Raw genomic sequence first — 27,071 nt, 5'->3', positions numbered from 1 at the left:
TTTATGTCATTTTTAATGCATCAAAATGGCGGACATTTGTCATTTTTATGTAAAAGTGACGATACGTGTCATTCGGGTTCGGATCGGGAGCTATTTTATTGTCGTTTTCTCATCGATTTGTCGACCGGAATACTACTCTATTTTACGTCAGAAACTACAGAAGATTTCGGTGTTTTTTCGTAAAAATATCTTTTCCTGCGAAAAATTGATAAGACAAGAGTGACGTCACTAAACGCATTTCTAGAATTGGATTCGAAACTTCTGTATTAAAAACATCATTAAAACAACCCGAACGAGTACTCGTTCGGGTGTGCTCGGGAATTTTTATTGCGAAATGCCTGGTAACTGGTGAGCAAAGAACAAGTGGGGCCGATGCAGTGATGGTTAAAGAAAAGTACTGGTTGGAATGTACCCATCAAGAAGAACGGTAAATAATAAAATAAGAGGAATGACAATCAGTTGGCAAGTAGCAAAAGTATTAAATTAAAATGAACGAAAACAAGAAAATAAAATCAAACGATAATTAGACGTCTCATCGGTACTCACACTTTATCCCCTAGGGGTTAGTTCGGGGGCGTCGAATGTTCCAAGAGGATCCGGAGGTTTTTTCGCGGACCCAGATCTTTCTTAGGCGCATACCACCTCACCCGCTGGTCTTTATTATTATTATTAATAAAGACTGATAATATAAATTATTATTATTATCAGTCGGTGAGCCTTAATTTTTTATATAAATTTTATTTAAGTGAGTTATCGCTTAGGTAGAATTAACAATGCATTTGAAGAGCCAAGAAAAATAACGATGGAAGTCTATTGTTCTGAGAAAAATGTTATTCGTACTAAAACGTTCGTCGTTTTCTCGGTGTAGCATCTGTAGCATATCTTGAGTATGGCGGAAAACTTCTACTACGTACATTTATACGGGTTGTAGAAGAGAAAATAATATGGAAAATCGCTGAAAGTGCGGCCGAAAGGAAGGAATACCGAATGTACAATATTCTACAAGCATGAACATACATAAAACTATGTAAACAACGTGTATCCTGTGTATACATTTTTTTTGGTTATATTTTTACTCTTGTTATCATGAATACGAACAGTAAAATCAGAGGAAAAAAGGCAAAGAAGAATCACAGACGCATAAAAAAATAAATTTTACAAAAAATGTAGCTGCCTGTGACTGCTTGTGCAAAAACTTAACTGTTTTGTTGTTGAAAGTGAGCAAAACCACTGTAACATATTGAGAGATAGCAATGCTTCATTCAAGGCTTTTTATCAACAAAATGCGCAACTGGCCGAAATTGCAAGATTAATTTGCTTTCAATGGTGGCGCCTCCGCAAACCAGAAAAAGAAAAAGATCTCGAATACAGTCACTATACGAAAATTGATAACTAACCTGAACTAACCTGAAATAATAAATAAGTTAGTAGCTACAAAGATTGAATCGGCATACAAGAGTATCCAAACCGATAGCCTGTTAGTTGTGGCAGGAAAAACACCAATAAAGTTGCGACTGGGAAACTCATCAAACTACAATCGTTGAACAAGGGAAAACGTGCGGAAATAAAACTATCGACATTGCAACAGTGGCAAGCGCAATGGGGCATTCACGAGGAATAGCCAAAAACGTTTGTCACAGACGTCGGCAAAAAAAAAATTGTTAATCAAAGAAAACCCTTTGAGGTCTTCAGCTAACATTTACCGTGAATTAGGCGATGTTGAGCTTTCTTCTCGAATTGTCCAGGAACATCTAGTAAAATTTGGATTTGGTGCCCATCAACCGGCGGTAAAACCCCTTTTGTTAAGGAAAAACAAGGCCGCTAGATCACTAGCAACAGGTCACCTTTATTGGTCTGTAAAAAATTGGAAAATAATGTTGTTCAGTGACGAAAGCCAGTTCAATTTGAATGGTACTGCAGGATGTCAAAAGGTTCATCAAGCAATTGGGAACAAGCTGGTTCCTAGATACATTTTCAGCACCCTGAAGAAACATTATGGAGCACATAGTGTGGAGGTCTTTCTCTGGGTCCAATACATGGAATTATTGGAAACAGTGATGTTAGTGCATGCGGAATGGGAAATCTCTTGGTCATACATTTTCCAGTTTGATAACATGATCGAAAACGCTTGAAGAATTATGAAAATTCAATGATTTGTTTTCTGCAGTGGCTTGCCGAGCATCCAAATCTCGATCCCGCCCGAGTCTTCCATAAAATTAACAAAAACAACAAATTTTCTTACAACACATTTGCTCGTGCAATTAACTAGATTGTCGCGTATAAGATATTGTAAACAATTTGTTCTTCATACCATACAGTTGAGTGATGTTTGTTTACGTATCGCCCTGTTCATTCGCTTATTATTCTCTCCAATTTCATATACAATATCCAAACGAAAAGCACTTAGTTGCGTTTTGAAAGAAATCTATTGCTGCAGCGGCACAGGAAGGCTACAGCTTAAGAAAGAGAGGTGGATTAACTAATATGAAACGCGTTCTACGATTCAAAATATTAGATATAAATTTTAAAACGAAGGTGCGATTTTCAATTTTCCAAGAAAATCGAAGATAAAACGCAATGGGAAAACACAATATTTGCTTCATCGATATCGCAGGTATTTTCTGCTATTTCAGGAAATTTGGACTAGTTCCATTTGAAAACATTACGAAAACGCCACAAATGATGGCGGTACAAAGGCTAAGGGAATTTTGTTATGAAATCAGCCTCTGATTGAATTTTCCGACAGAAATTTGCACACCACCAAAGGTATGAGGTGTAATGTACATCAAAAAACATATAATATATATATATATATAGTATTTATAATATAAACAATATAAATATACAAAATTCGAGAATGTTAGGGAAAATGATCTTATAAAATCTTTCAATAAGCTCACCAGCCTTAGCTAAATATGATCCAATCTACTTGTGGAATTCGGATTAACGAAACAATTAAAAAAATCTTTTAATTCCGAAAGCTTTCATGGTGGAACCCCTCGGAAGAGGCTATACATCAATAAAGTTAATGGTAAGAAGCACCCGGTTACGTCTGTATAGAAATATACATAAGGAAAAAAGATGCGATAAATAAAAGCTCAAGACCCATCAATCCGCATCACCCCGTATATGAAATTAAAGCCTGAAAAGTTTCGTTTTTAGGAAACACTCGGCATATGACATGTACAATTTTTCGGCAAGTTTCGATAAAAAATAAACAAAAAAAAATACGAAAAAGTGTTTTTTTTTAACACCCTGTAAATCGAAGCCAAAACAATTGTGGACACGTCTTTATACGAACCTTTCGTCTTAAATTTGGCTCAGGATTCACCCATTCAGTTTTTTACCATCTATTCAGAAACACCCTGTATAAATAAATATTAAGAGTTTTGGGAAAACACAATTCGGTCAGATAAAATAAAAATTCATGCGTATCGATCAATAATATCTACGGAGGGTAGAAAAAGTTGATGAAGATAACAATCCACATAATGCACTCCCAACTGTAAAATATGTGGATGGATCTGTAATGATTTGGAGCTGTATGTGCTCAAATGGCGTTGGAAATGTCTATTTCATAGGTGGTATAGTGAATAAATGTGGTTATAAGGAAACTTGAAAAAAATAAAACAAAAGGCACAAAAATCAGGTTGGATACAAATTTATAGATTCCAGCATGGCAACGAGCCAAAACATCCAGCTGCAATCAACACGGAATGGCGAATTTCGAATGTCCTAAAATTGTTAAAAACCCTTCCTTGATCAGCAGATTCAAATCCAATTGAGCATGCGTGGACAATTTAAAAAAGAAATATGAGAAAACATTAAATTTCGTCAAAAATATTGCAAGCCGAGAATCGACAAACATTGAGCCCCTAAATTTCCAAAAAGTCAGTTTATTTATAAATAAAAGATGTCAAGCAATTACAACAAAGGGCTACTCGACAAGGTATTAATCAATTCAACCCTATAGAGCAACGATCTAACCGCTAATGATTGTAAAATCTAGCACTTCCATGGAGTAGCGTGGTATGGGCCTTAAATAACCCGTGGAAGTGATACAAAGGGTATAGGAAATTTTTCTGGTGATTTCTGGTGAAATTTCGATTGGTCGAGTTTGTTTTTCAGTGGAACAACGTTGTATGCGCCCCCGCGCCTTTTAGATTCGCGCATGTTTGCTTTGTTTACATATGTTTAGTGTATAGTTTATTGTTATAAGCAGAAGTGAAGATGACTATAACAAATTCCTGTTATGACACAACTAAACAGAGGTAAAAGACGAAAGATGCATATTGACACTTGGAAGCGGCATGTCAGACAACGTCGTTGAGGTTGAGGGAGCCCTGCGTTTCGTCTAGGAACGTCCCTAAAGAAGCTTTAAGATGCCCGGATGAAGTAAGTTGATTTAAAGTATTTACTATTTAAGATTTCGTAACAGTTCTCACATCATCAACGTAATTTGGAAGGATTATCAATGCGACAATGTGGATACAAATAACTTCGGATGATCCGAACAGAACCCGGATAAGCAAATTCCACAACACAGTCGAACAACGGGAATTTTATTCCCTAAAATCACCCAAGAAGACGACCATCGAACTAACCCTGGATAAAGTAAGGGAGGCGTATAGAGGACCTCTTCCAATCTAAAAAGAGAAACTTGCCGATTTGTTAGATATGTGTGAGTACATTCCACTAAAATATTTTGATTTCTAACAAAATATTAAGGGCGACGTCTAAAAATTCGTTTATTTTCATTTACATTTTGTGTTTAATTTGAAAACAACGTTGTAACCGGCGTTCCGTAAAACAACGTTTTATCTAATGCGGATATACAACGTTGCTCGATTGAAATGAAGAAAGTATGCTCGCAAATCACATTTTTGTACGTGGTTAAGTCTGTAATGCCTGTTATACATTTATGGTCTTTTTTTGTTAGTACTATAAGGTATATATTTACTTTATTTGATAAAGCAATCGGCAGTTTTTGTTTTTTTTTCGATCTCCCAACAAAACAATATTTGGCGGTTACAACGTTTTTCCAGCATAGGGATCAATTACTGTGCAAGCAAAGATTTGGTTCAGTTTTTTATATATATATATATATTTTTTTTTTGAGAGATTTGCACATAAGTATATATTTTTTAATACGTTTCTTGTGAAATATAGAAGAAAATGGGTAACAGAAATTATTTTTGAGAACCAAAATCGAGTGTTTTCTTTAACATATACGTGTGTACACGCAAGATCGATAGACACTGCATACAATTGACAGGGACGAAAAGTTTCCTATGGCAGCCCTGTGTAGCATCACACACTCCCGAGTGGCACTTTCTTCGGAATAATCAACTAGGCGAATGTTGCGTGAAGTCTCTGTGCCCACAGTCGTTTGTTTCGAACAAGTGCCGCGCAATGACGAAGAAACGAATTTTGAACAGAAAACAAAAAGGTGTCAATAGAGGGCGCTTGTTAAGGGAAATTTGCGTTGGTTGTTTGGCAAATTGAACCAACACCAAACGCAGGATGGCCTAAATCTTAACGAGGTAAGTTGACTGAGGAACAGTTTTACAGGGACTTCAATGAATAGACCAACCGCAACATAAAGTGCCAGCTTATAATGATTTCAAAATCATAGTTTCTAACATAAAAATGAGCATTCAGGTCAACAATTCAACGACAAAGCGACAATAAAATAAACGCGGAAAAAACTATGCGACCGAACAATCTGTGCCGTAACGTTCGAATAAAAATGACGTCTATCGGCCATTTTGATGCGTTAGAAGTTACATAACGTCTACAATAAGACATCGGTTGAGGATTCTATCAAACAAAATGGCCAACAAAAAACATTGCGATGTGCAACTTTTTTTTTTAACTGTAGATCGCGTCTGTCTCTAACCTGAAGAAACATACCGCAAGACAATTAAACATGTCATGCGTATTGCGAACTGTTTTGGGGCTTATTTACAAATGTTGTAAACACTCCATTCCAAAATATGATGGGGGAAAAATGAAAAAATACTGGCGCTCGATTCGACCTATATGTGGTTCGAGATTACTACGTACGTCTTCGACTGAAATATACATAGATAATAATACTCAAAAGCGTCTGTCATGCATCTCTTCGAAATTCTCTTTTTCATTGACAGTAACACTGTTTCCGCTCTTTGATAAAAACCAAAGTGATGCATGACACTGCTTGTTATGGCCGCACGACCGTTCCTTCAGTACAATCAATGTGATTGCTGCATTTGGACGATAATGCGGTCACGCAGTTATTACTGTGTCGAAACAATTTCCCTGCGGGATGAATGGAAATTTTAGAAATGGCACACGCAAATTTCCGCTCTACTCCACGTAACCTTAAAGCTAAAACTTGTCTCCCACGAAAATTGTCTACACAAACAAAAAAAAATGGCAAAACGAAGGAGATCAAATCATTAAGTAAGTAGCTGTCTATGACGTATACACATACACTAAATTAATCGTAAATACTAATAGAGAGTATTTTAGACGGTTTGGCACTTTCCCTTATTAACGTCTCGAACCAAATATAGCGTACAAAACAATAGGGGGGGGGAAAACCTCTGCTTGAGTCAAGCAGGGGTTCCCCCGGACAAAACCAACAAAAAAAGGGGAACACATACAATAAAGCTGTCTCAAATATAAAAAGCTAAACGAGATAAAAATTAAGTAGCTCAATAAGGGGGAGGGGGGATCCCGGGACGCTGGGGCGTCACTTACTTAACATCGTTAAAAAAATATAATTTCCGCAGGGGGGCGGGGTGCCCGGCACGGGGGCCGCCCATCCAACCCACCGGCATCGTTTTACATTACGCTAATGTATAACCATGACAATGCTTTTGTACGAAAGTATTTATGTACAGGTAGCAAAAGGGGGACCGCGGCGCGAGAAGGCGCTACTGGCAATGCTATTGCGGCTGTCCGGGTCCGTTGTGTGGCAAGTTGCTGGGAACACCCTGTACAAATCCGATCAGCAAACCGACCAAACCTACTGCGATTAGGGACCACTTACCGGCAGGGGGTAGTGAGGGGTAGAGAGCATGTGGTGGGGGGGACCGGGACCCAATTTAGGACCGTCCTCCGCCTTCTCTTCTTCTCGCCGTTTTAAGCACGCTGCCTTCGGATTTAGGTTACGTTCTGTAACGTTAACAATTGTCAATATTGGACATTTTCAATTGGGAATTAAAGCGTTATTCGAACCAGCAGATTGGTTCAATAACAGAGGTGACTTCAAAATAACTTTACTTAATTTTTAAGCACCATCACTAATATTTCCCAATGTTTTTTGTCCTTTAAATTAAACATAACCTCAAATTTGTGCATCTACAGTTTGAATTCCCACTTGAAAGACAGATGGCGTCTCCATAGGGACGAAAAACCGAAATATTTCAACGTAGTTTTGGGTCAAACAGATTTTTTCATCCATTTCACACCGACAAAACTTACCGCGAACTTGCTGCTCGAGCGTCATAATAACCTCAACGGCCATATTGAGAATGCCGAGTTTGGTTTGTGGTTTGTCGGTTTTCAGGTGCGCCATGCACATCCGGCCTAGCTCTTTCAAGGCCTCGTTGATGTCCCGAATGCGTATTCTAGAGAATACAAGGGTAGGAGGTTAGTAAAACTTGGTATAGCCACGTGTGCAGCCAGGAAAGTGAAAGAAAATTAGGAGAAACAGTAGGGTAGGGATAGGACCATTTTGAGTTAATTTGAGTAAGTTGGGCCGTAAGATAGTAAGATGGCCGTCAAAAATTTAGTACGTTAGTTCAACACATTATAAAACGTCAGAATAAAACAGAAAAAACATTAGCAGGCTATTCTGTCGCACCTCGTGCAAGTCGTGCGACGACTCCTTCCAGTTATCTAAAACGTCAAGAATTAAATTTCCAAGATGGCGGCCTAGATGGCGATTTGACGTTATCGGAATACTAAATTAATAGCTTCAAGATGGTGAAAACAGATGTCTCTCCCGTTGTCAGTTGAAATTCTACATCAAATTTTCAAAATAGAAAGTTCAAGACAGCGTCTCGGAACGCCGTTAACTCAGGTTGGCGTCAAGAGTTTAACTGCATAGATGAATTTTAAATAAAAATTGTAAAATACAAACTTCAAGATGACTCCTTAGAAAGTTATTAGTTCAGCAAGAATTTGACGTAAAAGCTGTAAATTACGATTCTGGCAGATCCGGACGTAATGTATAATTTTTGAACGCCACTGCGATGACATTCCGCTTCAAAAATATTTATAGATTGTATTAATTAATTACGAAATAAAACAACATATCAGACATTGAACCGTTGAGATAACGGATGGGTCACGTTAATCCAAGATGGCGCTCATCATTGAATTTTAATTTAAAGCAAACTGTGTCCAGTTGCACTGGAAAACGTGACACTAGACAGTGATTAGTGACAGAGACATTAATTATAGATAGTAGTTGACGTGTTAGCACATAATCCCAATGACACTGAAGTAGAGTGTAACAATATCGAAACACATGCAAGAATATAGGCCACTAAACGAGTAGGGTAAGTGAAAAAAAAACATGTATCAAAATCCCACCTTTCCCTGGCGTTGTTCGCCTGCCGCCTCTCTTTTTCCCGCTGCGCTTTAACGTCGGGGTCTAAATCTCCGTCCTCAGTCTCATCGGCACTGGAACAACTAACCGCACTTTACCACATTGTGCAGTAATAAGAAAAACAAACAAACGGATTCTTAAGAGCTTGCTCCAATTATAAAAACCGACCGTACAAACGAGGACCGACCCTTTTTCACACTTTTCTGGGCAGGCCCATATTCAAAAATGCGTTCCATATTGTTACAGAATGAGGAGTACTATCAAATTCTACAACATGCACTGGCCAAATTCGTCAAACGAATGTTACGCTCTTGGGGTCTAAAACGTAACATTTGTAATATGAATATGAGCCTGGAATTGATTTGGTGGCTAGTGAAGGAAGACGGAGAATATTAAGGAGGTTAACCGAGAGGTTGAAGTGAACAAAAACAGAAAAAGAGAATTTTATTGCATTTGCTTGAATTTTGGAAATATATATATATATATATTATCTTTGGCTACATATCAAGGTGAGCGGTGCAGGAAGGGAGAATTCTTGAGGGCGGAAAAGGGTTAAATTACTCTTTGCGTTTACATACCGTTCACGAACGTTATTGGCCTGTCTGCGCTCTTTCTCGCGCACGGCCTTGTTGGTCGTGTCCTCGCCGTCTTCCTCGTCGGTGTTACTAATTATAGAAATTGGAGAAAACACTTAAAATTTACAATTTGGGTCTCAACTTGACAAAGCCGTAAATACACATGTAATGCAAAAACATATCCTCGCAATTTTTAGGAGCATTTTGGAAAATGACAAAAAATGAAAACAACGTGGCAATACTGGCGAGTTGAAAGTAATGTCGCTCATGGCAGTCACTTGCATTGGAAAAAAAATGAGCAATTAAATGATATAGTCTTTTTTTACTGCTCACGAAACCCCCTCAAAGGACAGGGGTTTTTACCAACAGTAGAACCAGCAACATTACTCAAAATAAACGACCCTCACCATCGTCTGGACCGCTTTGATGACTTGCCTAGCCCGCTTGTTGAATTCGGCGCTATGCTACTCTCCACTGAGCTCGACGGCTTCGTATCGCTGTCTGGAGGCTCTTTGCGCTTTTCTATTAGACAGAAAAACCATTAAACTGAATTATTCTCATTTTGAAGACAAAAGGCTCTCACTGGTATTATATGTGGGCCGTTCCACCTTGACCGGGTTCTCAAGGTGGGCATCAACTGGGGGCGGGGCCGAGTATCCGAGCTGCGTCAGCTGATGCGGCGCCAGGCTGTTGGGCAACTGTCCCAACCCGATTTGCGATTCTGCGTGGTTGCGCAGTACATTTATGGCATCATCCAGTCTTTCTTCCATTCGCGCACCCTAAAATGACATAGATGTTGGTAATAAAAACAATCATAAATAACGCAATATAGTGCAAACACAAATGAAAACAAAACTTAAGAAAAAAAAACAAAACAAAATGCCATTACCTGCGTAGCTTCCACGTGATCTCTGAGGAAGCCGATAGCGTCGTCTAACCGCTGCGCTTCGGGGGCGGTAGGCTTAACGAGAAAAATAAAAAGAAAACACATGCAAAAAACAAAACATGGAAAAATCACTAGTCGAGAAGACATATTAAAAAAAAAGTGCAAAACATGGAAAGCACAAAAAAGGTAGTTGGTGGCTATAAGGGCCGTACCATGTGTAGATTCTGGGGCGCATTCGTGGTCACGGTTTGCGTGTAGTGGGGCGAGTGCGGTGTGCCGTGATTGGTGAGCCAGCCTGTTGGCGCGAGTGGTGGCGGGGAGCTGACCGGCGTGGAGGGGGCCGAACTGTAACTACTTGCGCTGGCTTGCTCAGCGGCAGGATATATCTGCAGGGAAAAATTGTTAATGAACAATGCGTAAAACTTTAATTATTCTAACACTAGAAAATGCCTTTTAAAAAGTGTATACAATTATGCTTCCGCCGTTTTTCCCCCGAAATTGGAGACTTTATTGTAAAAACGGGTTATACATATATGATTCGAAATATTGTTCATCGTCGGCCCCTACTTCCTCCCATATTTCTTCGGACAGCTTACTAATCCCGCGTTGAAAAAACTGGTCATCTTTTAAAGTCTTTCGCGAATAGATCCAATTTCTTACTTCTTCTTAAGACCGAAAGTGCTTGTCAGCCAGGCCATGTGTCGTTGACCGAAGCAAGTGATAGTCACATGGAGCAACGTCTGGAGAATACGACGGATGGGTCAAGTTATCCCATTTCGGTTCCAAGTATGTCTTGACCACTTTCACAACATGGGGTCGAGCATTGTCATGCTACAATATCACTTTATCATATCTTTCGATGAATTCCGGCCGTTTATCTTTCAATACTTGGCCCAGACTCAAACTCGCATGATCGTGCCGATTCTTCTTGACTTTGACACGAGCCTTTATTAAGTAATGCCTCCAATTCTCAATCTTCGAATACCTTTTCTCTTCCACCGCTATGCCGGTCTTCGACGTGAAAAAATCACCGTTCTTGAAGCGTTAAAACCACTCACAACACGTCATTTCACTAACAGCGGTCTCACCATAAGTATTTGAGAGCATTCGATGAACCTCAGCCGCAGATTTCTCCATATCGAAGTAGAAAATTAAAACCTCCCGCAAATGACAAGAAGTTGGTTCATAAACTGACATTTTCAATTGAGAATAACTTTATGATGCCGGCACAAAATTACTAACGTTTCCATGGGATTATGTTGATAGATGCCCAAGTTTATTGGACGGCGTATATGATCTATTTATTTTAACTATTACTTACCACTAAACCTTCTACAGGAAAACGGCCGAAGCAGAGTTGTACACCTTTTAATTTAACCACTTTCCTATGGGTCCCTTAGGTTAAAGCGTTGGCAATTTTGGGGAAAAAATCGGAAAAGACACCTACTTTTCAAATTTTTCATTTCCTAGAATGTGTAGATAGTCGAAGTACGCTATTGTTTTTTTTATGGGCGTTGGAAATTTACAAAAATAAAGAATGCGTTACAACTAATCGTTTTTAAGACGCCTTACACCTGACAGGGTCGTATCGATGAGAGTGTGAACTTGAAACCAAAAATCTCAAAAAAGCGTCGATATGCATCTCCTGCATTGTTGGCAAACTCTTTAAGAACTTAGCCACAGAGGACAGTTTTCTCCTCAATTCTGGAAAATTTCAAGAATGAAATTTTCCAGAATCGAAATTTGTGTTATTATATGGACAAATCATTCTATACTTATTTGACGCACATACGGAGTGTATTAATTAATTATACCTAATTTTGCTACTCGATGCACTCCGACCAATACTCTTGTTTACTTTAACGTTTCCACGGATATTACCCTCCTGGTAAATGTGAGGAATTTGATCTATTGATCCATAACGTTGTAAGACCTGATTCGTCGAACTCCTGGTAAGTGTGTCCGCAAGATAGTTTCCATCGAAATACCAACAGGGAAGTTGACGTTTTGCCATTGTGTTTTTGTTTTTTAAGCTGTATGAGAGCGAATATCTTAACAAATAAACATAACCCAGTTTCGCAAAAACTGATCGAAGCTATAAAATATTTACCATCGATAATGGCAATGTCACCTGTTGCCAGTAAGAGACGCGTGGGTTAACGGCGTAACACCTATTATACACGTCACCATTGCGTAGGCAAAAGTTAAACCTAAGTCAACACTGAATGCTTAAGGCAAAACCATTGAAAGGATCGATTGATATTGGTTGTCTTAATGCAAGGTTTTAGCTCATTAAACTACAAAACAAATATTTAAGTTCTAAGGAAATACTAGAATGAAATAATGGAATTTGGGACCCTCTGTATTTTTTCGCCGGAGCTCAATAAAGTGTCGAAAACAAAGGTGAACTCTCAAGTATATCTCTATCTCTCGAGTGTCTTTCAATTTGAACAAAATTTGTATGTTATGAATGAAATAAAACTTCGCATTCAACAGGGTTATCAATGAGCGATGTTGCCATTTTTAAGAAATTAGCCTGAAACTGTCCCATTTTCGTGCTTACTAAGGCAACAACTGAGCGTTTTCGCTCTTTGCCGGACGTACCGTCGGTTATTTCTTCCATTACTCACCGATCCCAATCCTTTTCCCACAACGCCGTCCGCATGCCCATTGGGGCTGGCAAAGGCGTTTCCAGGGCCTGCGATGGTAGTGGCAGGGGCCCCGTTTGGCCTCAAAGAGGACATGGGTGGCAGACCCTGCTGTGCTCCCGTATCCGCCTCTGGAATGAGGCCATACGCCTCGTAGGCCTGGTAAGCGGTCGTGTAGGTGGGTGGCCAGTCCCCGCTGCCCACTGTGTTGGACGCCCCATCGCCCAGGTAGTATCCCGAAGTGGCACCGGGGGACGTGTAACGGGGCGATTCGTTGAATTCGTCCGATCCATACTGGAGGAAGAGAAGTTGGTTAGATAATATAAAAGAGGTTGTCAAATTGAAATAAAAATGAATGTATGGTGTCAAAATGACGTGTATCTATCGATAATTCGATGCTGCGTTGATTAATTTAGTTTGGATTCACTTTCGCTCTATTCTCCGGTGCCCTCATTCTGCAGCAACGTGTGAGAATGAGTTCAAATGACATGCGCAAGAACACGTGATCTAAGATAACAAAATTAAATTGGCGGATGTTAATCGGCCGAAACATCTTCATTCTTGCAACCACATGTTCCAATAGGGCACTGGTTGAAGAAACCAAGAAAAGATACTGTGCACACATTTTATGGAAAATAACTTAATATTTCTCCTCAAATGTTATTGCAGTATACACTAAAAAAGCTGTTCATGGCCGCAGTAGGAGTAAATTATGTACGCTCTCGTTCGCTTCAGGCACACCTAATACTTCGACGAATTTATGGCCGATACGTGATTCCTATTTGTTTTTCTCGAATTACGAAGAAAAGGGCTATTTGTGCCTCCCAACTCGCACCCAAGCCAGTTTCATATGCACGGATTTGCCAACAACGATACGTGGGATTTAAAGACTCACCTAAGCACGACAAAATTTGAATTCTAGGCTCTGCCATATGCGGCGTCACTTGAGCTAAAAAACAATATACGCGCCGAAATAAGCAAGAGCGTTGAAATTAACACAAAAAAATCTGAGAAATAAAAAAAAAAGTGATTTCTCTCGACTGACTATTAACACATTTGTTTATTATGTGCGAAATCCATCATCAATGATCCATTTGAATGTTCAATTTTTTAATTGTTTCACTTTAACGCACGGTTTTATTATAGGCAGGCGAGTATATACAAAATCAACAAATGCGATATTACCGGTTGTATATAAAACATTAAATTTATGTGCCTTCCTGCTTCATGTCACGGTTCTGTGGCTGCCATCGGGTTTTAATTTTCGAAATAAGCAACTCGCACACGTCCAGCAATGCTCCTATGAATAGCGGGTTGCGTTCACACGTCACTGTCAAACTTGCGCATTGAGATTGTGACATACGTGCTATTTTATTTATGTTAATTAGCCTATTTAAATGGACTGGACGGACCCCACAATTGCCGGCGGTCCACAAAAATTACCCAAAGTCTTTTAAGGAAAGGGCGACGAGTACTAGCACAATTATTACGTCATTTTTGACGACAGAGATGCGCCATCGGCTGGCGCAATCGGCGCACGTGAAAGCCGCAAGATGTCCTGGTGATTTCCTCCAATTGGGTGGTCATGGGTTAGTGCCGCGGTTCTCAAACTGTGGGGGGCGCCCTCAAAGAGGGCGCCTTTGCGTAATTAAAGCGGGCTACGGATTGCTTTTTTTTTAAATTGAAATCTGATTTAAGAGACAAAGAAAGTTATTCTAAGATTCTAAGGACTAATGGCTGCCATGCGCATGTTTTAAGGCGCAGAACCTCTCTAAATTTGATTCCATACTAGAGATGGTCATTCTGAGTCCATTTTCTACTTGAAGTTTATTTCGGCATTTACATTTGAAGGCGACAAGGGCAGAAAATCGATTTTCACAAAAATAAGATGTTGAAACAGGCAACAGAATCTTAAGCGCTTTGGATTTTGTAAAGGAGCAGTCACTCGGAAGTTCCAGAAACTTGATAAAGGTTTTATTAATAAAATTTGATTTTCTTTAGGTGCTTGTTGAAACATCCATCAGCTCTTCTTCTTGTAGTGATAGGCCGACAGGTGTACTTTAAAATCGTTATAAAACCCAGTTCCAGTCAAACAATTCTACATCGTATTTTGGGAAGAAGTATGCTCTGAAATTTGCACTCAAATTCTCTGAATGTCCTTCCACAATTTTTAGCATCACAAGTTTGTGATTTTTTTTCCAACGGGAAATTCTACATAAACTCACACAACGCGGGAAACTTTTAAAACAGTTTTCTTTAAATTTTTTATGCCATAATTGCACTTTCCTGCAAAAAGAGTCAATCTCTCGATTCAAATCAAATATATTTACATCTTTTCGCTGGAGCGGAACATCAAGTATAGTAGGGTTTTCGAAAACATCCACTAAATAAGAAGTCTTTAATAAACAATAATCTGCTGTAGAATTTTGCTGAATGCTTGTACCCCCATCGCTTAGAAATATCGCTATTTCTTTTCCTAGTTCAAAGACATGCTTAACCGCCATGCCTTTTGAAGATTATTACTGGGGGGGGGATTGCCTGAGTTAAAACGTGGGAATAGTAAGAACAAAAGTTTGAGAACCGCTAGGTTACCGGCTCAATCTATCTAAATCGTTGCGTCAAATCCAAAATTGGATTTTCTTTAAAAACCAAGAGCAATACCTGTAGCCAACGAAAAAATGTTGTACCTTCTTCGTCTATTAATGGACGATTAATAATCTCGACTCAATAAACGCCTGAGCGAAGCGCGAAACTGTGTGAATGATTAATTGCCTTCATTAATGCACTGATCAATTCAATTATTAAATGGCCGCCATTGAAAGCTGGGAACATCGAAGAAAAAGTAAATGCCGAAAATTACACTAAGGAAACTAAGCCTTGAAAAGCTTCTTTTTTTTTCGTATCTTTTCTCAGTAACGACGCTTCATGGCGGAACGCGAGAATCAAGTAAATTTGTTACCATTTAAAACAGTCGAACTCAATGGACTTTACGACGTCACAATAGCTTGACCGCCATTAGAACGAAAACGTGAAACGGAATTACCGGAAGTTGATTCGCACTTTTTTTCGCGAGCCCTTTCGTTCTTGTTGCACTCACTGCATCGCGTCGTGTCGCTCGTGTCCGACACGCATTCAAAGCCCTTTTCAAATTTATTTCGACAAATCTAACGGGTGCTCTAACCACACCTTTTAGCCCCAATTAAAATAATCTTATTGGTAAACCACTGAAGAAATCCGTAATAATATTCCGTGGTCAATATAATTTTTTTTTTAGACTCGCATAGGTCTGTTGCGCAATCGTTTCGTTGACGGGACAATTTAGTTGGGCAGCAATGACTTACGTCTCATCGGTCTGAAGCGTTTACGTTTCAAATATTACTAACAAATGCGTGTGTGTGCGCGTGTGCGTGTGCGTGTGTGTGTGTGTGTGTGTGTGTGTGTGTGTGTGTGTGTGTGTGTGTGTGTATGCGTGTGTTTGTGTGTAGAAGTTGATTGGGCTGTCAAGAGCGTTTATTTGAATATCATGCATCACTCGCTTAAACTTAATTTCCTTTTTTGGCCTTAACACCTAACGGTTTCGGCCGCAAACGCGGCGATTTGCATCACAACAATAAATCATTTTTGAGGCTGCTTTCTTTCGTTGTAATTCGATTTTAAATATTTACGATGAAAGTCCCAAGCTGCTGCTGCGTTCGCGTATCAGTTTCATCTCGGATACAAATTGGGTTAATACACATTTTTAATGTCGGTAACGGTTAGTAAACGCACAGGTAATAATTGCGATTAATTTGTCTTTGTTCCGATTTTGATTAATCGAGCCGTAGCGCCTAACAGCAGGTAATAATCGTAGTTGTTTGGAAATTACTACTTTTCCCTAGAAATAATTATTGTCTTGTTTGCCTAATGAAAATTTAGCGCCTTTGAAGGAGTTTGTTGGGAGTTTGACAATATATATTATAAAGTTCTCGGAATGCTCTCCTGCTGAGCGCACACATCACTGCGGCTGTTCCTCGAATGCCGAGAAAGCTAAATTTAGAACATCTCATTTTGATGCGTCCGCGTTAATCATCTTCATTTCTTGGCAGCATTTTTTCCTCACAGTAATTTAAATTAATAAATAATAATAATCTTGGCGGTGCCTTAAACACGATAAAAGTCGCACGTCGAAGTTGGACTAATGACAAGTGACACTGACCACTAAAAAGCTGCCTTAACCTCAACATTTTTTTTTTTTTATTAAATAATAATGCACGCAAACATGAACTTGCTTGACGCTAGCGGAATAAAAACGATTCGTAATTAAACCGGGAATAAAAGCGTTTTTACGAGCGTTTACGTCTGTAAGTTGCTCAGGGAGTCGCTCGAGATAATCTAAGTTTAAGGTTTATTACCCTTTGTTAGGGATTTTATTGCCCTCGTGGAATGGGAGTTTCTGTATCCGTCCCTTTCTAAACTGAGAAACTGCACCTTTACTCAATTTTTTTTACAGTTTTCTCATGACACAGCTTGCAAGTTATGTTCTGAGAAACCACTTCAAAGCAAGGTTTCGTTGGTGATACGAAAACTAAGTAGTTTAATCAAAACCCGCTTGCGTGACCAAAATCAACGGCAGCAACTCAAAATCACGAGATAATTGCGATTAAAACCCGCTTTTCGAGTGGTTCATACTCATCACTGTTTACTCAAACTTTTACTTAACAAATTTCAATTAATTTGTCACAATTCTGACGTCAGAGTCTCAAGTATCCCCCGATAAGCTCGCAAATCTCAATTCAATGAACCCTATAAGTACGTATATTGCAAATCATCTTAATCCCGCAATGGTTGCGGATTTATCCAAGGGTGCGAGTCAGCACTTTCCCGACCGCAATTCTCCTCCTTTATGCCTCAATTCCTCCAAGATCGACATATTATATTTTTATATTTGCCCCCCCTCCATAAATCTCAAAGCGCCTTTTCCAAGGGGCCCCGGTACAACGCCATTTGATCGTGGCAACATTCTCGTTCTGAATATTTCATAAATTGACTTCGTAATAATTGGAGGAAGCAGGTTTTATTCGATATTTATAGAATTTATATCGATACATTAACGAATCGTTTTATTAGGAATATGGCAATAAAGATGCCATTTTGTTCGTGGATGGACGCGGCGTGATTCGTCCGCATATACACACAGGCGAAAGCAGTTAATTTTTTTTTTCATCTTAACCCTTAATTGCTACATTTGCTAATAAATCCTCACTCACCCCAATCAATTGCTCAATTTTCCACCACAACTGATCCTCCAATAAAGTATGGTCACCAAAAGGGTTCATCCTAAAGAATTTTCGGGGGGAGAGCTGAAGACGCGTAGCATTTATATCATTAAACTGTTAACTGTTTAATCGTTGAGGAAACACAATTGAGAGTCGCGCATGCAAAGCTGTCAAAGCGACGCTCTTTTGTCGCTGAGCTACTTGCAAAAACAACTGAGAATCTAGCTGCGCGGTAATCGCCATTACTGTAGTTAGACGTTGATGACAAAGCAACGCGTCAAAAATGACGTCGATTATAGTCAAGTGAGTAATGGCGGCATGATAACAATAATTGCATCTTTGAGGTCAAATCAGGGAATTTTTGTATTAAGATTTCAATGATGATTACTAGTAAGATCTCTAGATCAGAGTTGCTTAAGTATTTCATGCGTGCTTCACGTGAAATTGATCCACGTTCGTGTGTCCTTAAAAATTGTGAGGGAAGCTTGTTATCGTGGTGGTATAATGGAAAAACCCACTTCATTTACATCCAAAGAGTGTGCATGTAGACTCAATTATGAACTGACATTTAAAGTAACACGAACGCTTCGTCGCTTATTATTCTCATCTTCAAATGTTCGAAGTACTTTGGCAGCCTGTTGTTGACAACCTTGAACAGAACTGTCTCAGCTAGGCACCACCATGATTATGCTTATAGTGACATTCGTCCTTTTCCAAATCTATACTTTAGACAGGGAAAGGTACTGTCTTTAGGAAAATTCTCTTTTCCTCAAATGCGATTAGGAAACCGCCTAACCAAGAAATGCCTTCCTATTCTTTCAATATCCCTTTTAGTTCGTGTGTGTGGAACGAATATTGAGCAGTAAGAATTTAATTTACAGTCCCACCAGTGGCGTACTTACATCACACCTCACTGAGCGAATATTAAGAAGAGTGGTAAGTACGCCACTGTTTTTTCGACACCTCAGAAAACTAAATAAAAAAATAGTGTGCAATTTGAACACGGTGACAGCTTTTCAACACAAATTTAAAACAATTTTAAGGGTGGCTCTAGTAGAGCGGCGTGAGGCTCGCTATATTACGAAACGGCCGTAAGGGTGAGCCTGTGATCTCTGCACCCTAGAGTACATGAAGAAGTCTGCCCAAAGGTTGTCTACTCCAAAATCAACTCACCCCGCTGTCCGCATTCAAATAATGATTGAACTTCCAGGACAACTGTCCGTTAACAAAGGCCTGGCTTTGAAAGTCCATTGTGCACAAAAATCCGAGCACCAGTCACATTCTCATCGCCGAAACCAACCACCGAAATTCAATTGGTACTATAATAGACAAGACAGCGGGTACTCAGCGACCTTGATCAGCCCTCTAAATAGTACGGTTCCACTTCCTGATCGACCGATGGCACCCCACGTAAAACTGCTTCTAGTCGGGGCTCCCGACACACAGCAACACTTGCACTGTACGACTGACTGCTGAATTAGAAGTACTCGGCACGGTGACGTGTGACGTTATGCTCTATGAATATGTAATAATAACACGGCTCTATGGCTATGGATGGATGTGTTTCCCCCCCCGGTCGCCCCGCCCGACCCGGTGCCTTGGGATGGGCCTACGTGAATGGCTACTGGCCGGAATCAGACTGCCTATTAGTATTGTATTCAACAGCTCTACTTTATTAGATAATTTCTGTACACTTGGGAGATACACAGTATATCCGAGATGAAAATGTTCAGCATGAATATTTCGTAAAACATAACAGATCGAGACTTGGTCAAATGGGACACGTTGCGCCTTCAAGGAAATAATTTCATCGCGATAAAAACAGATCCGCAAAATTATGTTTGGTTTATCATTTATTTAAAGAAAAAGAAAAAAAAAGATAATCCTGCAACTTGTTTATCTAACTGCGGCCCTGGTGAGTTCTTTGTCGGTTTTAAGACAACTTTATACGTGTGACGCAACGATGTATGACACTCGTCAAGCTTTCTTAAATTTTGACAAATTGTGGTCAATAGCTTGCTCGACATCTTTTGACAATTTGACAAATGTTCAGCGATGGTTTCTGGCTCCTTGGAGAGGCATAGTAGGCCGGTCAGTGCCGTTGGCCGGCCAGCGAGACTGCTTGGCAGCGGCACTAGCGACCGAGCTAACATTGTTCTCGAACAACGACAATAATTATTATACAACTTAGCCTTATCAGTTTGCCCAAAGAATTTATCAGCTATTTTCGTTTGCGCTGAATCACAAACAACAGATCCTTGGCGCAAATCGCTATTGCAGAATCGGATTCTTGTTGCTTGAGACACACCACTTCCTTCATTGGAGAACAATTGTTCAAACAACAATTATATGACCACCCTGGGGGCAATAAAAGTAACAAAATGGCCGCCAAGATAGTCCTCAATAGACTTCTACTCTAGAAAGGCGAAGTAGAAGTAGAACTACCAGTAGATCTGATCTACCAAACTAACTATAATTTCCTGCTATTCTAAGACGAAATAATAGCTAATGGTACAGTTAATATGGGTGCAATTTAAATATCTGTGTTGAGATCTGATTGCGCACTGGAATCCACAAGAACTTCCTTGGAAGATTAGATGCCCGTTCGATCAAGACTTAATTATTATTGAACCGTATTGATCAAACCAATCTTAGTCGTCCGATAAATCGCTTCATGTAAATTTATCACCAACCCCCCTTACGTTCCGTACTTACTGGAACGTAGGCTAATAACTCACGTTCGCAGTGATATACTGTAACGTGGTGTGAACAGGTGTTTTTCTTCTGGGCATTTCAATGGGATTTAACCAAACGGTTTGTTAATGCGCCGACTTGTCATAATTGTGATATGAATATTGAACAGCCGACGGTAATCGGATTACTAACTCCTTTCAATTAATGGTATTTACGGGTGCCCGCGCTTCGAGTCTTAAGTTACAGCTTTTCAGAAATTTTTCCTGAGAAACTCAGAATAACACCATTAGCAGATTCTACACTCACTGCCATTTGGACAAAAGACAAATTACAAAATGGTCGCAAAGCTAGTCCATGGTGGTTTACATTAGTTGCAGCATGAAATGGACATTAAAAGTGCGTTTAAGACGGCCCCCATGGCAGCACCCAACGGAAACGAAAATACGTTATGGCACGATTTTGCATTTATTTACATGGGGGCTTTAAGTTCAACAGTCTTCTGCCTCATACGCAAAACGGAAATACCCCAGAAAACAAGCAGCTTCGTCTTGGAACTTCACCCAATGGGTTTTTTTTTTTCGCTTTAGCTTTGCTGCATGCAAGTGAATAAGCCCTTCGGGAATGTGTGGCATGTGAATCCAGCTTTGTCTAGAATTGCTGATTTATCGGCTAAATCGGCCACAGTTGATGTTTTCGCTAAAAATGCCCCCATATGGGGCTTAATCGACGAGGCAACTAATAAGGTATTTCGCCTTGGCCAGTCCATTTATAGGGCATTTTTCCGCTTTCTTCTTATTGTGCCGTGTCGAAACTGTCGTCCGGCTTAAGCTTTTTGATTAATCTAATTTATGCGTAAAAATTAGTCGTTGTTTATTCAAAGCGCTAAACGCGGCTAATAAATTTATTTATCCGATAGATTTTTTTCAGACAATGGCCGGGGGCGCCGCCAAAGCGCGGCATTTTTGCCGGCGCAAGTGAGCGGCTGCACCTTTGTTATTAGCATTATTATTAAATTATTTACCTTTTATATTGAAATGCTCTCAGATGCGAGCGGGGAGAACGTTTGAAAATTTCCACGAACGACATTCGAGACGTCACCGAGAACGTGCAATTTCCTCGCAAAAACGCCCCGTTCTTTCATAGAATGGAGAATGGCACTTTTGCCTCTCTACACACAGTGCAATAATCCAAATTATTAATCGGAAAAAAAACGTTATCAAAGGGGTGAGCTTTGTAGCGATTTCATCAAGGAAACCGCTACTATTTGGTGACGAAATGGCGAACAAAACTTTGTTGCGGTTCTAAGAATTATTATAAGAGACACAAAAAAAATGCGTCTGGTAGGAATGTGCATGACAACGGGCAAAATTAAACCTGATATATCTCCTTCATTAGCGGCTAATAAGCGTCATTTCTCGGTATATTGAATAATGCCATCGCATTCTGCATAGGCGGAATGCGTAGCTCTCAACGATTTCGTCCGGAATCCGGCCTTGTGGTGTTTCAAATGTGATTTAATCGAGACCGATGAGAATTGCTCTTGTCATCGTCGATTTACTGACGTTTCAACGAATTACATATCGCATCTAGCGCACGACACTGGCTACAGCGGTACTATACGTGCCATAAACGGCTCGCTATCAAATACAACAATCGGCCTAATTATTTGTAGTTTATTAATTACAAGCTGTTCGGTTTGCGGAACATCAAAAGGGCCGCCGTTGTTTAATTGCGCAAAAATCTTGTTTGGCGGCTCCTCGCGTGGCGGACGGGGCTATTGAGGCACAAAGGACGCGGTTATCTGGCCTAGTACTTTTACAAAACGGTGTTACGACTTCCGAATTTAATTACGTTCTCATTATCCAGGATGGAGACTTTCGAAAGGCAACGGAATTGAACACGCTGGGATATAACTTTTAGAGGAGCCTAGCACTACTGGAGCCGCCATATTAATCATAACGTAGCAACTAAATGAGGTCAGTCGCACACATTTGCAAAGACTAATCCATTGTCTCTCTCTCTTTCTCGACAATTAACAAAACAAGCTGCAAATACCCCCGGTGAAAAGTTGACGTTCGGCGGTGCCGACTTTGAATTGTGCATAATAAAGCCACTTATGACGGGGGATTGACAGCCACGTCCAAATTATCAAAAATGTTTGCATTTTTTTTCCATATTCCTCTACGCAAATTCCTTCTATGCAAATCGCCTCGTCAGATGTCTTTTCGCAAATCGGACAACTTCCCAAACAATGCACTAACGCAACCCAAGTTTGAATCAACCAAAAAGGGCAGATTTCCATATACCGAGCCCGGACAAAGACAGTTATCTGCGTAAAATCACACCTTATACGACTTAACAATAAATAAACAGGCCCAGCCAATAAATTAGGAGCATTATTGGTATTTGACAGCCGGTTTGCCGTAATCGGCACAACACAAATTACTTTACATATTATTGTATACATATTAGAAAGCCACTACCTACTCGAAATTGTACAGCCGTTGCAACATTAAAGCCACAGAAATATGCAAGTTAAAACATACGAGGAAATCACGAGATTCATAGACAAAAAGCCGATTTTTGAAACTCATTAATCACCCCCGAATATCGTAATGTACCCTAAATAAGAGCGGAAAAAGCCTCTGGCGTGCGAACTAGAACATGTGCAGATGTGTAGATATGTATTAGCGTTTTTGCCAATACACTGATTTATATTACAATTACACATCATAGAGTCCATACGTGTATACGGGGTGTCCCCGAAATGATAGTGCAACGCTTCAGCCAAAAGTACCTAACTGAAAATAAGGCGTTTTAGGTAAACCCACCCACATCCGACTTGCTTCGTTTTGCCGCTACAGGGCGCCGACGTTTTCAAATTAAATTCGTTTTTTTGAAATAACTGCTAAAGGTTTTTTTTAAATCAATTTTCACTAATTTTGGAAATAAAAGGTGCTGCCTAAACCAACCTGAACTAAGAGTTACTGCATAAATTGGCGTTTTTCGACGTAAGCGGGATCAGTTTTTAACACGTAGAAATATTAAAAATGGCGCGGGGTGCGTAAATAAAAGTATACATTTTCTACCCCCTGTGGGAACGACTAAGTTTTTTCTCCACCATTAGCTGACTTCGCTTAGAAACTTTTTTGTCTTTTGTAAAACGTTCTCCAGGTATGCAGTTTTTCTACAAAAAAAAATTATTTACGATACGTTATGATCCATCATTGTTGTGAAAGCAACGTTGAAAAAAGCCCGACACGATGCCAAAAGTATAGATTAATTTTTCAAAACGAATTTATTTATGTATTCAGGAAAACGGACAACATTTTCAACATTTGTTGCAAAAATTAAACGAAGTAGTTAGACATTTCGTATTAAAACTTTTTCATGTGTCCGTTCAAACTAAATAACAATAATGAATTGCAAAGTATCGTAAATAATATTTTTATGGAGAAGCCACGTCTAGGGGAAATTTTATGAAAGGCGAAAATGTTTCACAATAAGGTTAGTTAGTTGCAAGGAAAAAATTAAGATTATTAGGGCAGTGTCTTTTACGCTATTTTTAAAATTTCCACCCGTTAAACAATTCCCCGTTATGTCAAAACACGTCAAGTTACACAACAGCTCTCTGTTCCAAAATTACTGAAAATCATTTGCAGCGAAGCGACATTGGATAAAGATGAGCTTGTCTAAAACGCCTTACTCTTAGTTAAGCCTTGCATGGCCATTTCAAGGACACCCTGTAGTATACACACACGGTGCTCATTCTTGCAGGTAAATATTTTTCAATAAATTCTCTAATCGAAAATGTCCAATCGGATCTGGCACACATGTGCTCTGTCTACAAGGTGTTCAAATAATTTGCTTTTAGCTGTAGGGGTTTTCACTCTTTGTCGTTAAAAATGCCCGGCTTCTACGTGCGCCACTGTGAATGTCAGTTTTGAGCTGAAAAACTACTAAAGACTCTAAGGCAACATAAAATTACCTTCAATAAAAGATCAAAAAACGGGGGTGTTTTTAACGAATTGAATCATTTACTGGGAAAATTCAATATATTAAAAAATATACCAGTTTTTGGAGAGCCGCTAAGAACCTGGATTTTAAGTGTATTAATGTACATTTAAAATTTTCAGATTTTTTAAAAATGGTTTAGGAAATTTAATTTCATATTATTTCCTTTTAAAATTTTCGAGGCGATGAAGCGCTACCTTAGCTTCAAGCCAAAACAACATTCAATATTTAGAAATTAAAGGAGCTAAATTTGTGTAGTAGCTAAACAGTGACCTTTTAAATTGAAACAGAGCGTTTTAGACCTGGAAATGCCAAAAACCAAATTTTATTTAAATATAAAATATTAGGGATGTCGGTGGATGGGCTGAAGAATTGCAACAACACACTCTAAGCTTGATTACAACGTTTTCTGGCGACCAAAACTTTTTCACTTTTCAGCACGTCACTGAAAACTTCACACTAGTTTGCGCACATTACTCCAAAATACCCAAAAATCAATTTTTCTTTAACTACGAAACGTCAGAGGCGTCCGTACAGACAGTCTCAGAAATGGTAACAATGCACTGACGGTAGTTTTCAGGTTAATAAAAATGTCGCGATTTCCTGTGCGTCAATGAAACCCTCCGAGAGATGAAAAATTTCAATGATTATCATGGAGAAATTCATCAATGTACGTAGTTGATTTTTACTTGTAATAAACGATGCTTTACCAGTTAAATGATATCGAAAAATTAACTTACCACTGCAGTCCACTGTTGGCTGTCCAGGGTAGTGGCGGCCGCGGGTTGCTGAGGCTCTTCTTTGGGCCCCCTGGCTACAGCTCCCGTGGGTCCCGAGGGACCTCCTGCCCCTTTAGCTTTGGCAGGAGACAACCGGCTGCCAGGCCGGGCTCCAAAGGGAAAAAAGGGGCTGTCTGCCGCGAAAGGCTCTCCTGTCGCTTGTGTGGGGCTCGCACCGGGGCCCGTGTACACTGGGCCGGTGGGGCTCAATGCGTAAGCCTGCATTGATTTTACAGGGTTACATCACTATTGACTTTAAGGAGGAAGTAGAGCCTTACCATTCCGTTATCGATTGCGGCTCCATACGGAGGCTGGAACCCAGGTTTTTCTGAAACAAAAGTTCTGGGTTTGATTTGAGTCACTAAAATCATGATTTCCCACAAATACTCGACAACAATTCCCGATGTCACAAACAGAGAACCGTAAACTTTCCGAAAGAGTTTCGTTAAAAGAAAGGGTCATCTTGGTCCGGCAGGGCACGTCGAGTACAAGGGGCCCTGCATCGGAGCCCAAAACGTCCTCTTTCTATTAAGTAACTTGTCTCCTCCATCAGACTTACGGTAACTGCATTCACGGTCCATAGCACAACTTAAAAGTGTCACACCAAATGGCATTAGGGCTCCGGTCTTGCGGAAATGCCATCGCACTAAAAGGACCGTATAATATTGCTCTCTGCTAAGACGTCTTGAGGGTGATTTATGGCATGTATGACATGTATAATATGTTGGTCAGTGGACAGTAATAAAAGCACGAACTTTCATACATAATGCTATTTTCAACTTAATAAAAATCGAGCGGTGTCATGGACATCAATTCTTTTGCCCCTGTATAAATAACAGTGACAGTAGCGGAATTTGACATATGAGCGAGGTCAGAAATTTAACGAATGGCAAATTAGGCAGGGAGAGGTGACGTCATTTTTCATTGAGGCACGCGAAAATTGTCCATATTTATCGAAAATGTCGATTACGAAAATTAATTTTAATCGGAAATTTCTGAATTTGATTCATCTAGAAGCTACCACTCTTAGAAAAAAATTAACTGGTCAATTTTACTCATTCATACTGATAGTTATTTAGATAAAAACCTCCTTAACTTTGTGAACAAAAGATCGATATCGCCATTTATCGATTTCGGATCAACATTCCTATACCGGTATAAAAGACACTCTAAGCTTTAAATCGCATTATGTCCGTCCCCATTTTAGTAGGTGTAGGTTGAATTTATAATCTCACCATAGCAAACATTGACACAAGATATCAAACTTAACATTTGTTAGATTTCTAACTTAACTAATACGCCAATTTTGGCTGCTGTCGTTTTCCGTTATTTTTTCACGGGTAAATAAAAAACATTTGCTCGGTACCACCCAACTTTTGAGAATTTGGAACAGCACATAAGATTGTAACTCTCCATCTGGGTATTTTTATTTTTTCTATTCTCAAATTCAATAGTTGTCAGGTGTGTCTGAGGGGGTGAGAGGGTACACAAAAATAAAACCGGCAACATGGCGCTAATCATTTAGTAGGCCGACCGAGACGCCGACCAAAACATCTGTCCCATCTCGGCCAACTGCGCCGGGGCTCCGACGATTAAGATCACCGAAACTGTGGTGTTT

The 27,071-nt window shown here is 39.6% G+C and overlaps 1 protein-coding gene across 5 annotated transcripts in view; it reads right to left on the bottom strand.

The window, feature by feature from the left end:
• Positions 1-93: 93 nt before the first annotated feature.
• Positions 94-27,071, bottom strand: part of da (daughterless) — a 29,437-nt gene continuing 2,459 nt past the window's right edge. Inside the window, exons 2-12 of one of the 5 annotated variants that reach the window (XM_066282635.1) lie at positions 25,732-25,781; positions 25,415-25,672; positions 12,694-13,005; positions 10,276-10,449; positions 10,067-10,138; positions 9,761-9,956; positions 9,585-9,699; positions 9,181-9,267; positions 7,471-7,616; positions 7,037-7,161; positions 94-6,980 (exon numbers count right to left, since the gene is read on the bottom strand). In XM_066282635.1, coding sequence (XP_066138732.1) covers positions 6,933-6,980; positions 7,037-7,161; positions 7,471-7,616; positions 9,181-9,267; positions 9,585-9,699; positions 9,761-9,956; positions 10,067-10,138; positions 10,276-10,449; positions 12,694-13,005; positions 25,415-25,672; positions 25,732-25,781 — 1,583 coding nt within the window. In that variant the 3' untranslated portion in view covers positions 94-6,932. Of the gene's footprint in view, positions 6,981-7,036; positions 7,162-7,470; positions 7,617-8,586; positions 8,686-9,180; positions 9,268-9,584; positions 9,700-9,760; positions 9,957-10,066; positions 10,139-10,275; positions 10,450-12,693; positions 13,006-17,957; positions 18,183-19,139; positions 19,466-25,414; positions 25,673-25,731; positions 25,782-27,071 lie in introns of those variants that run through there. The other 4 variants (XM_066282625.1, XM_066282644.1, XM_066282652.1 and 1 more) reach the window with 4 other exon arrangements.

This window comes from Euwallacea fornicatus, chromosome 1 (genome assembly GCF_040115645.1).
Source record: "Euwallacea fornicatus isolate EFF26 chromosome 1, ASM4011564v1, whole genome shotgun sequence".
Lineage (NCBI taxonomy): Eukaryota > Metazoa > Arthropoda > Insecta > Coleoptera > Curculionidae > Euwallacea > Euwallacea fornicatus.
Note: the sequence above shows the minus strand (reverse complement) of the source record. Positions and strands in the feature narration are given on the sequence as shown.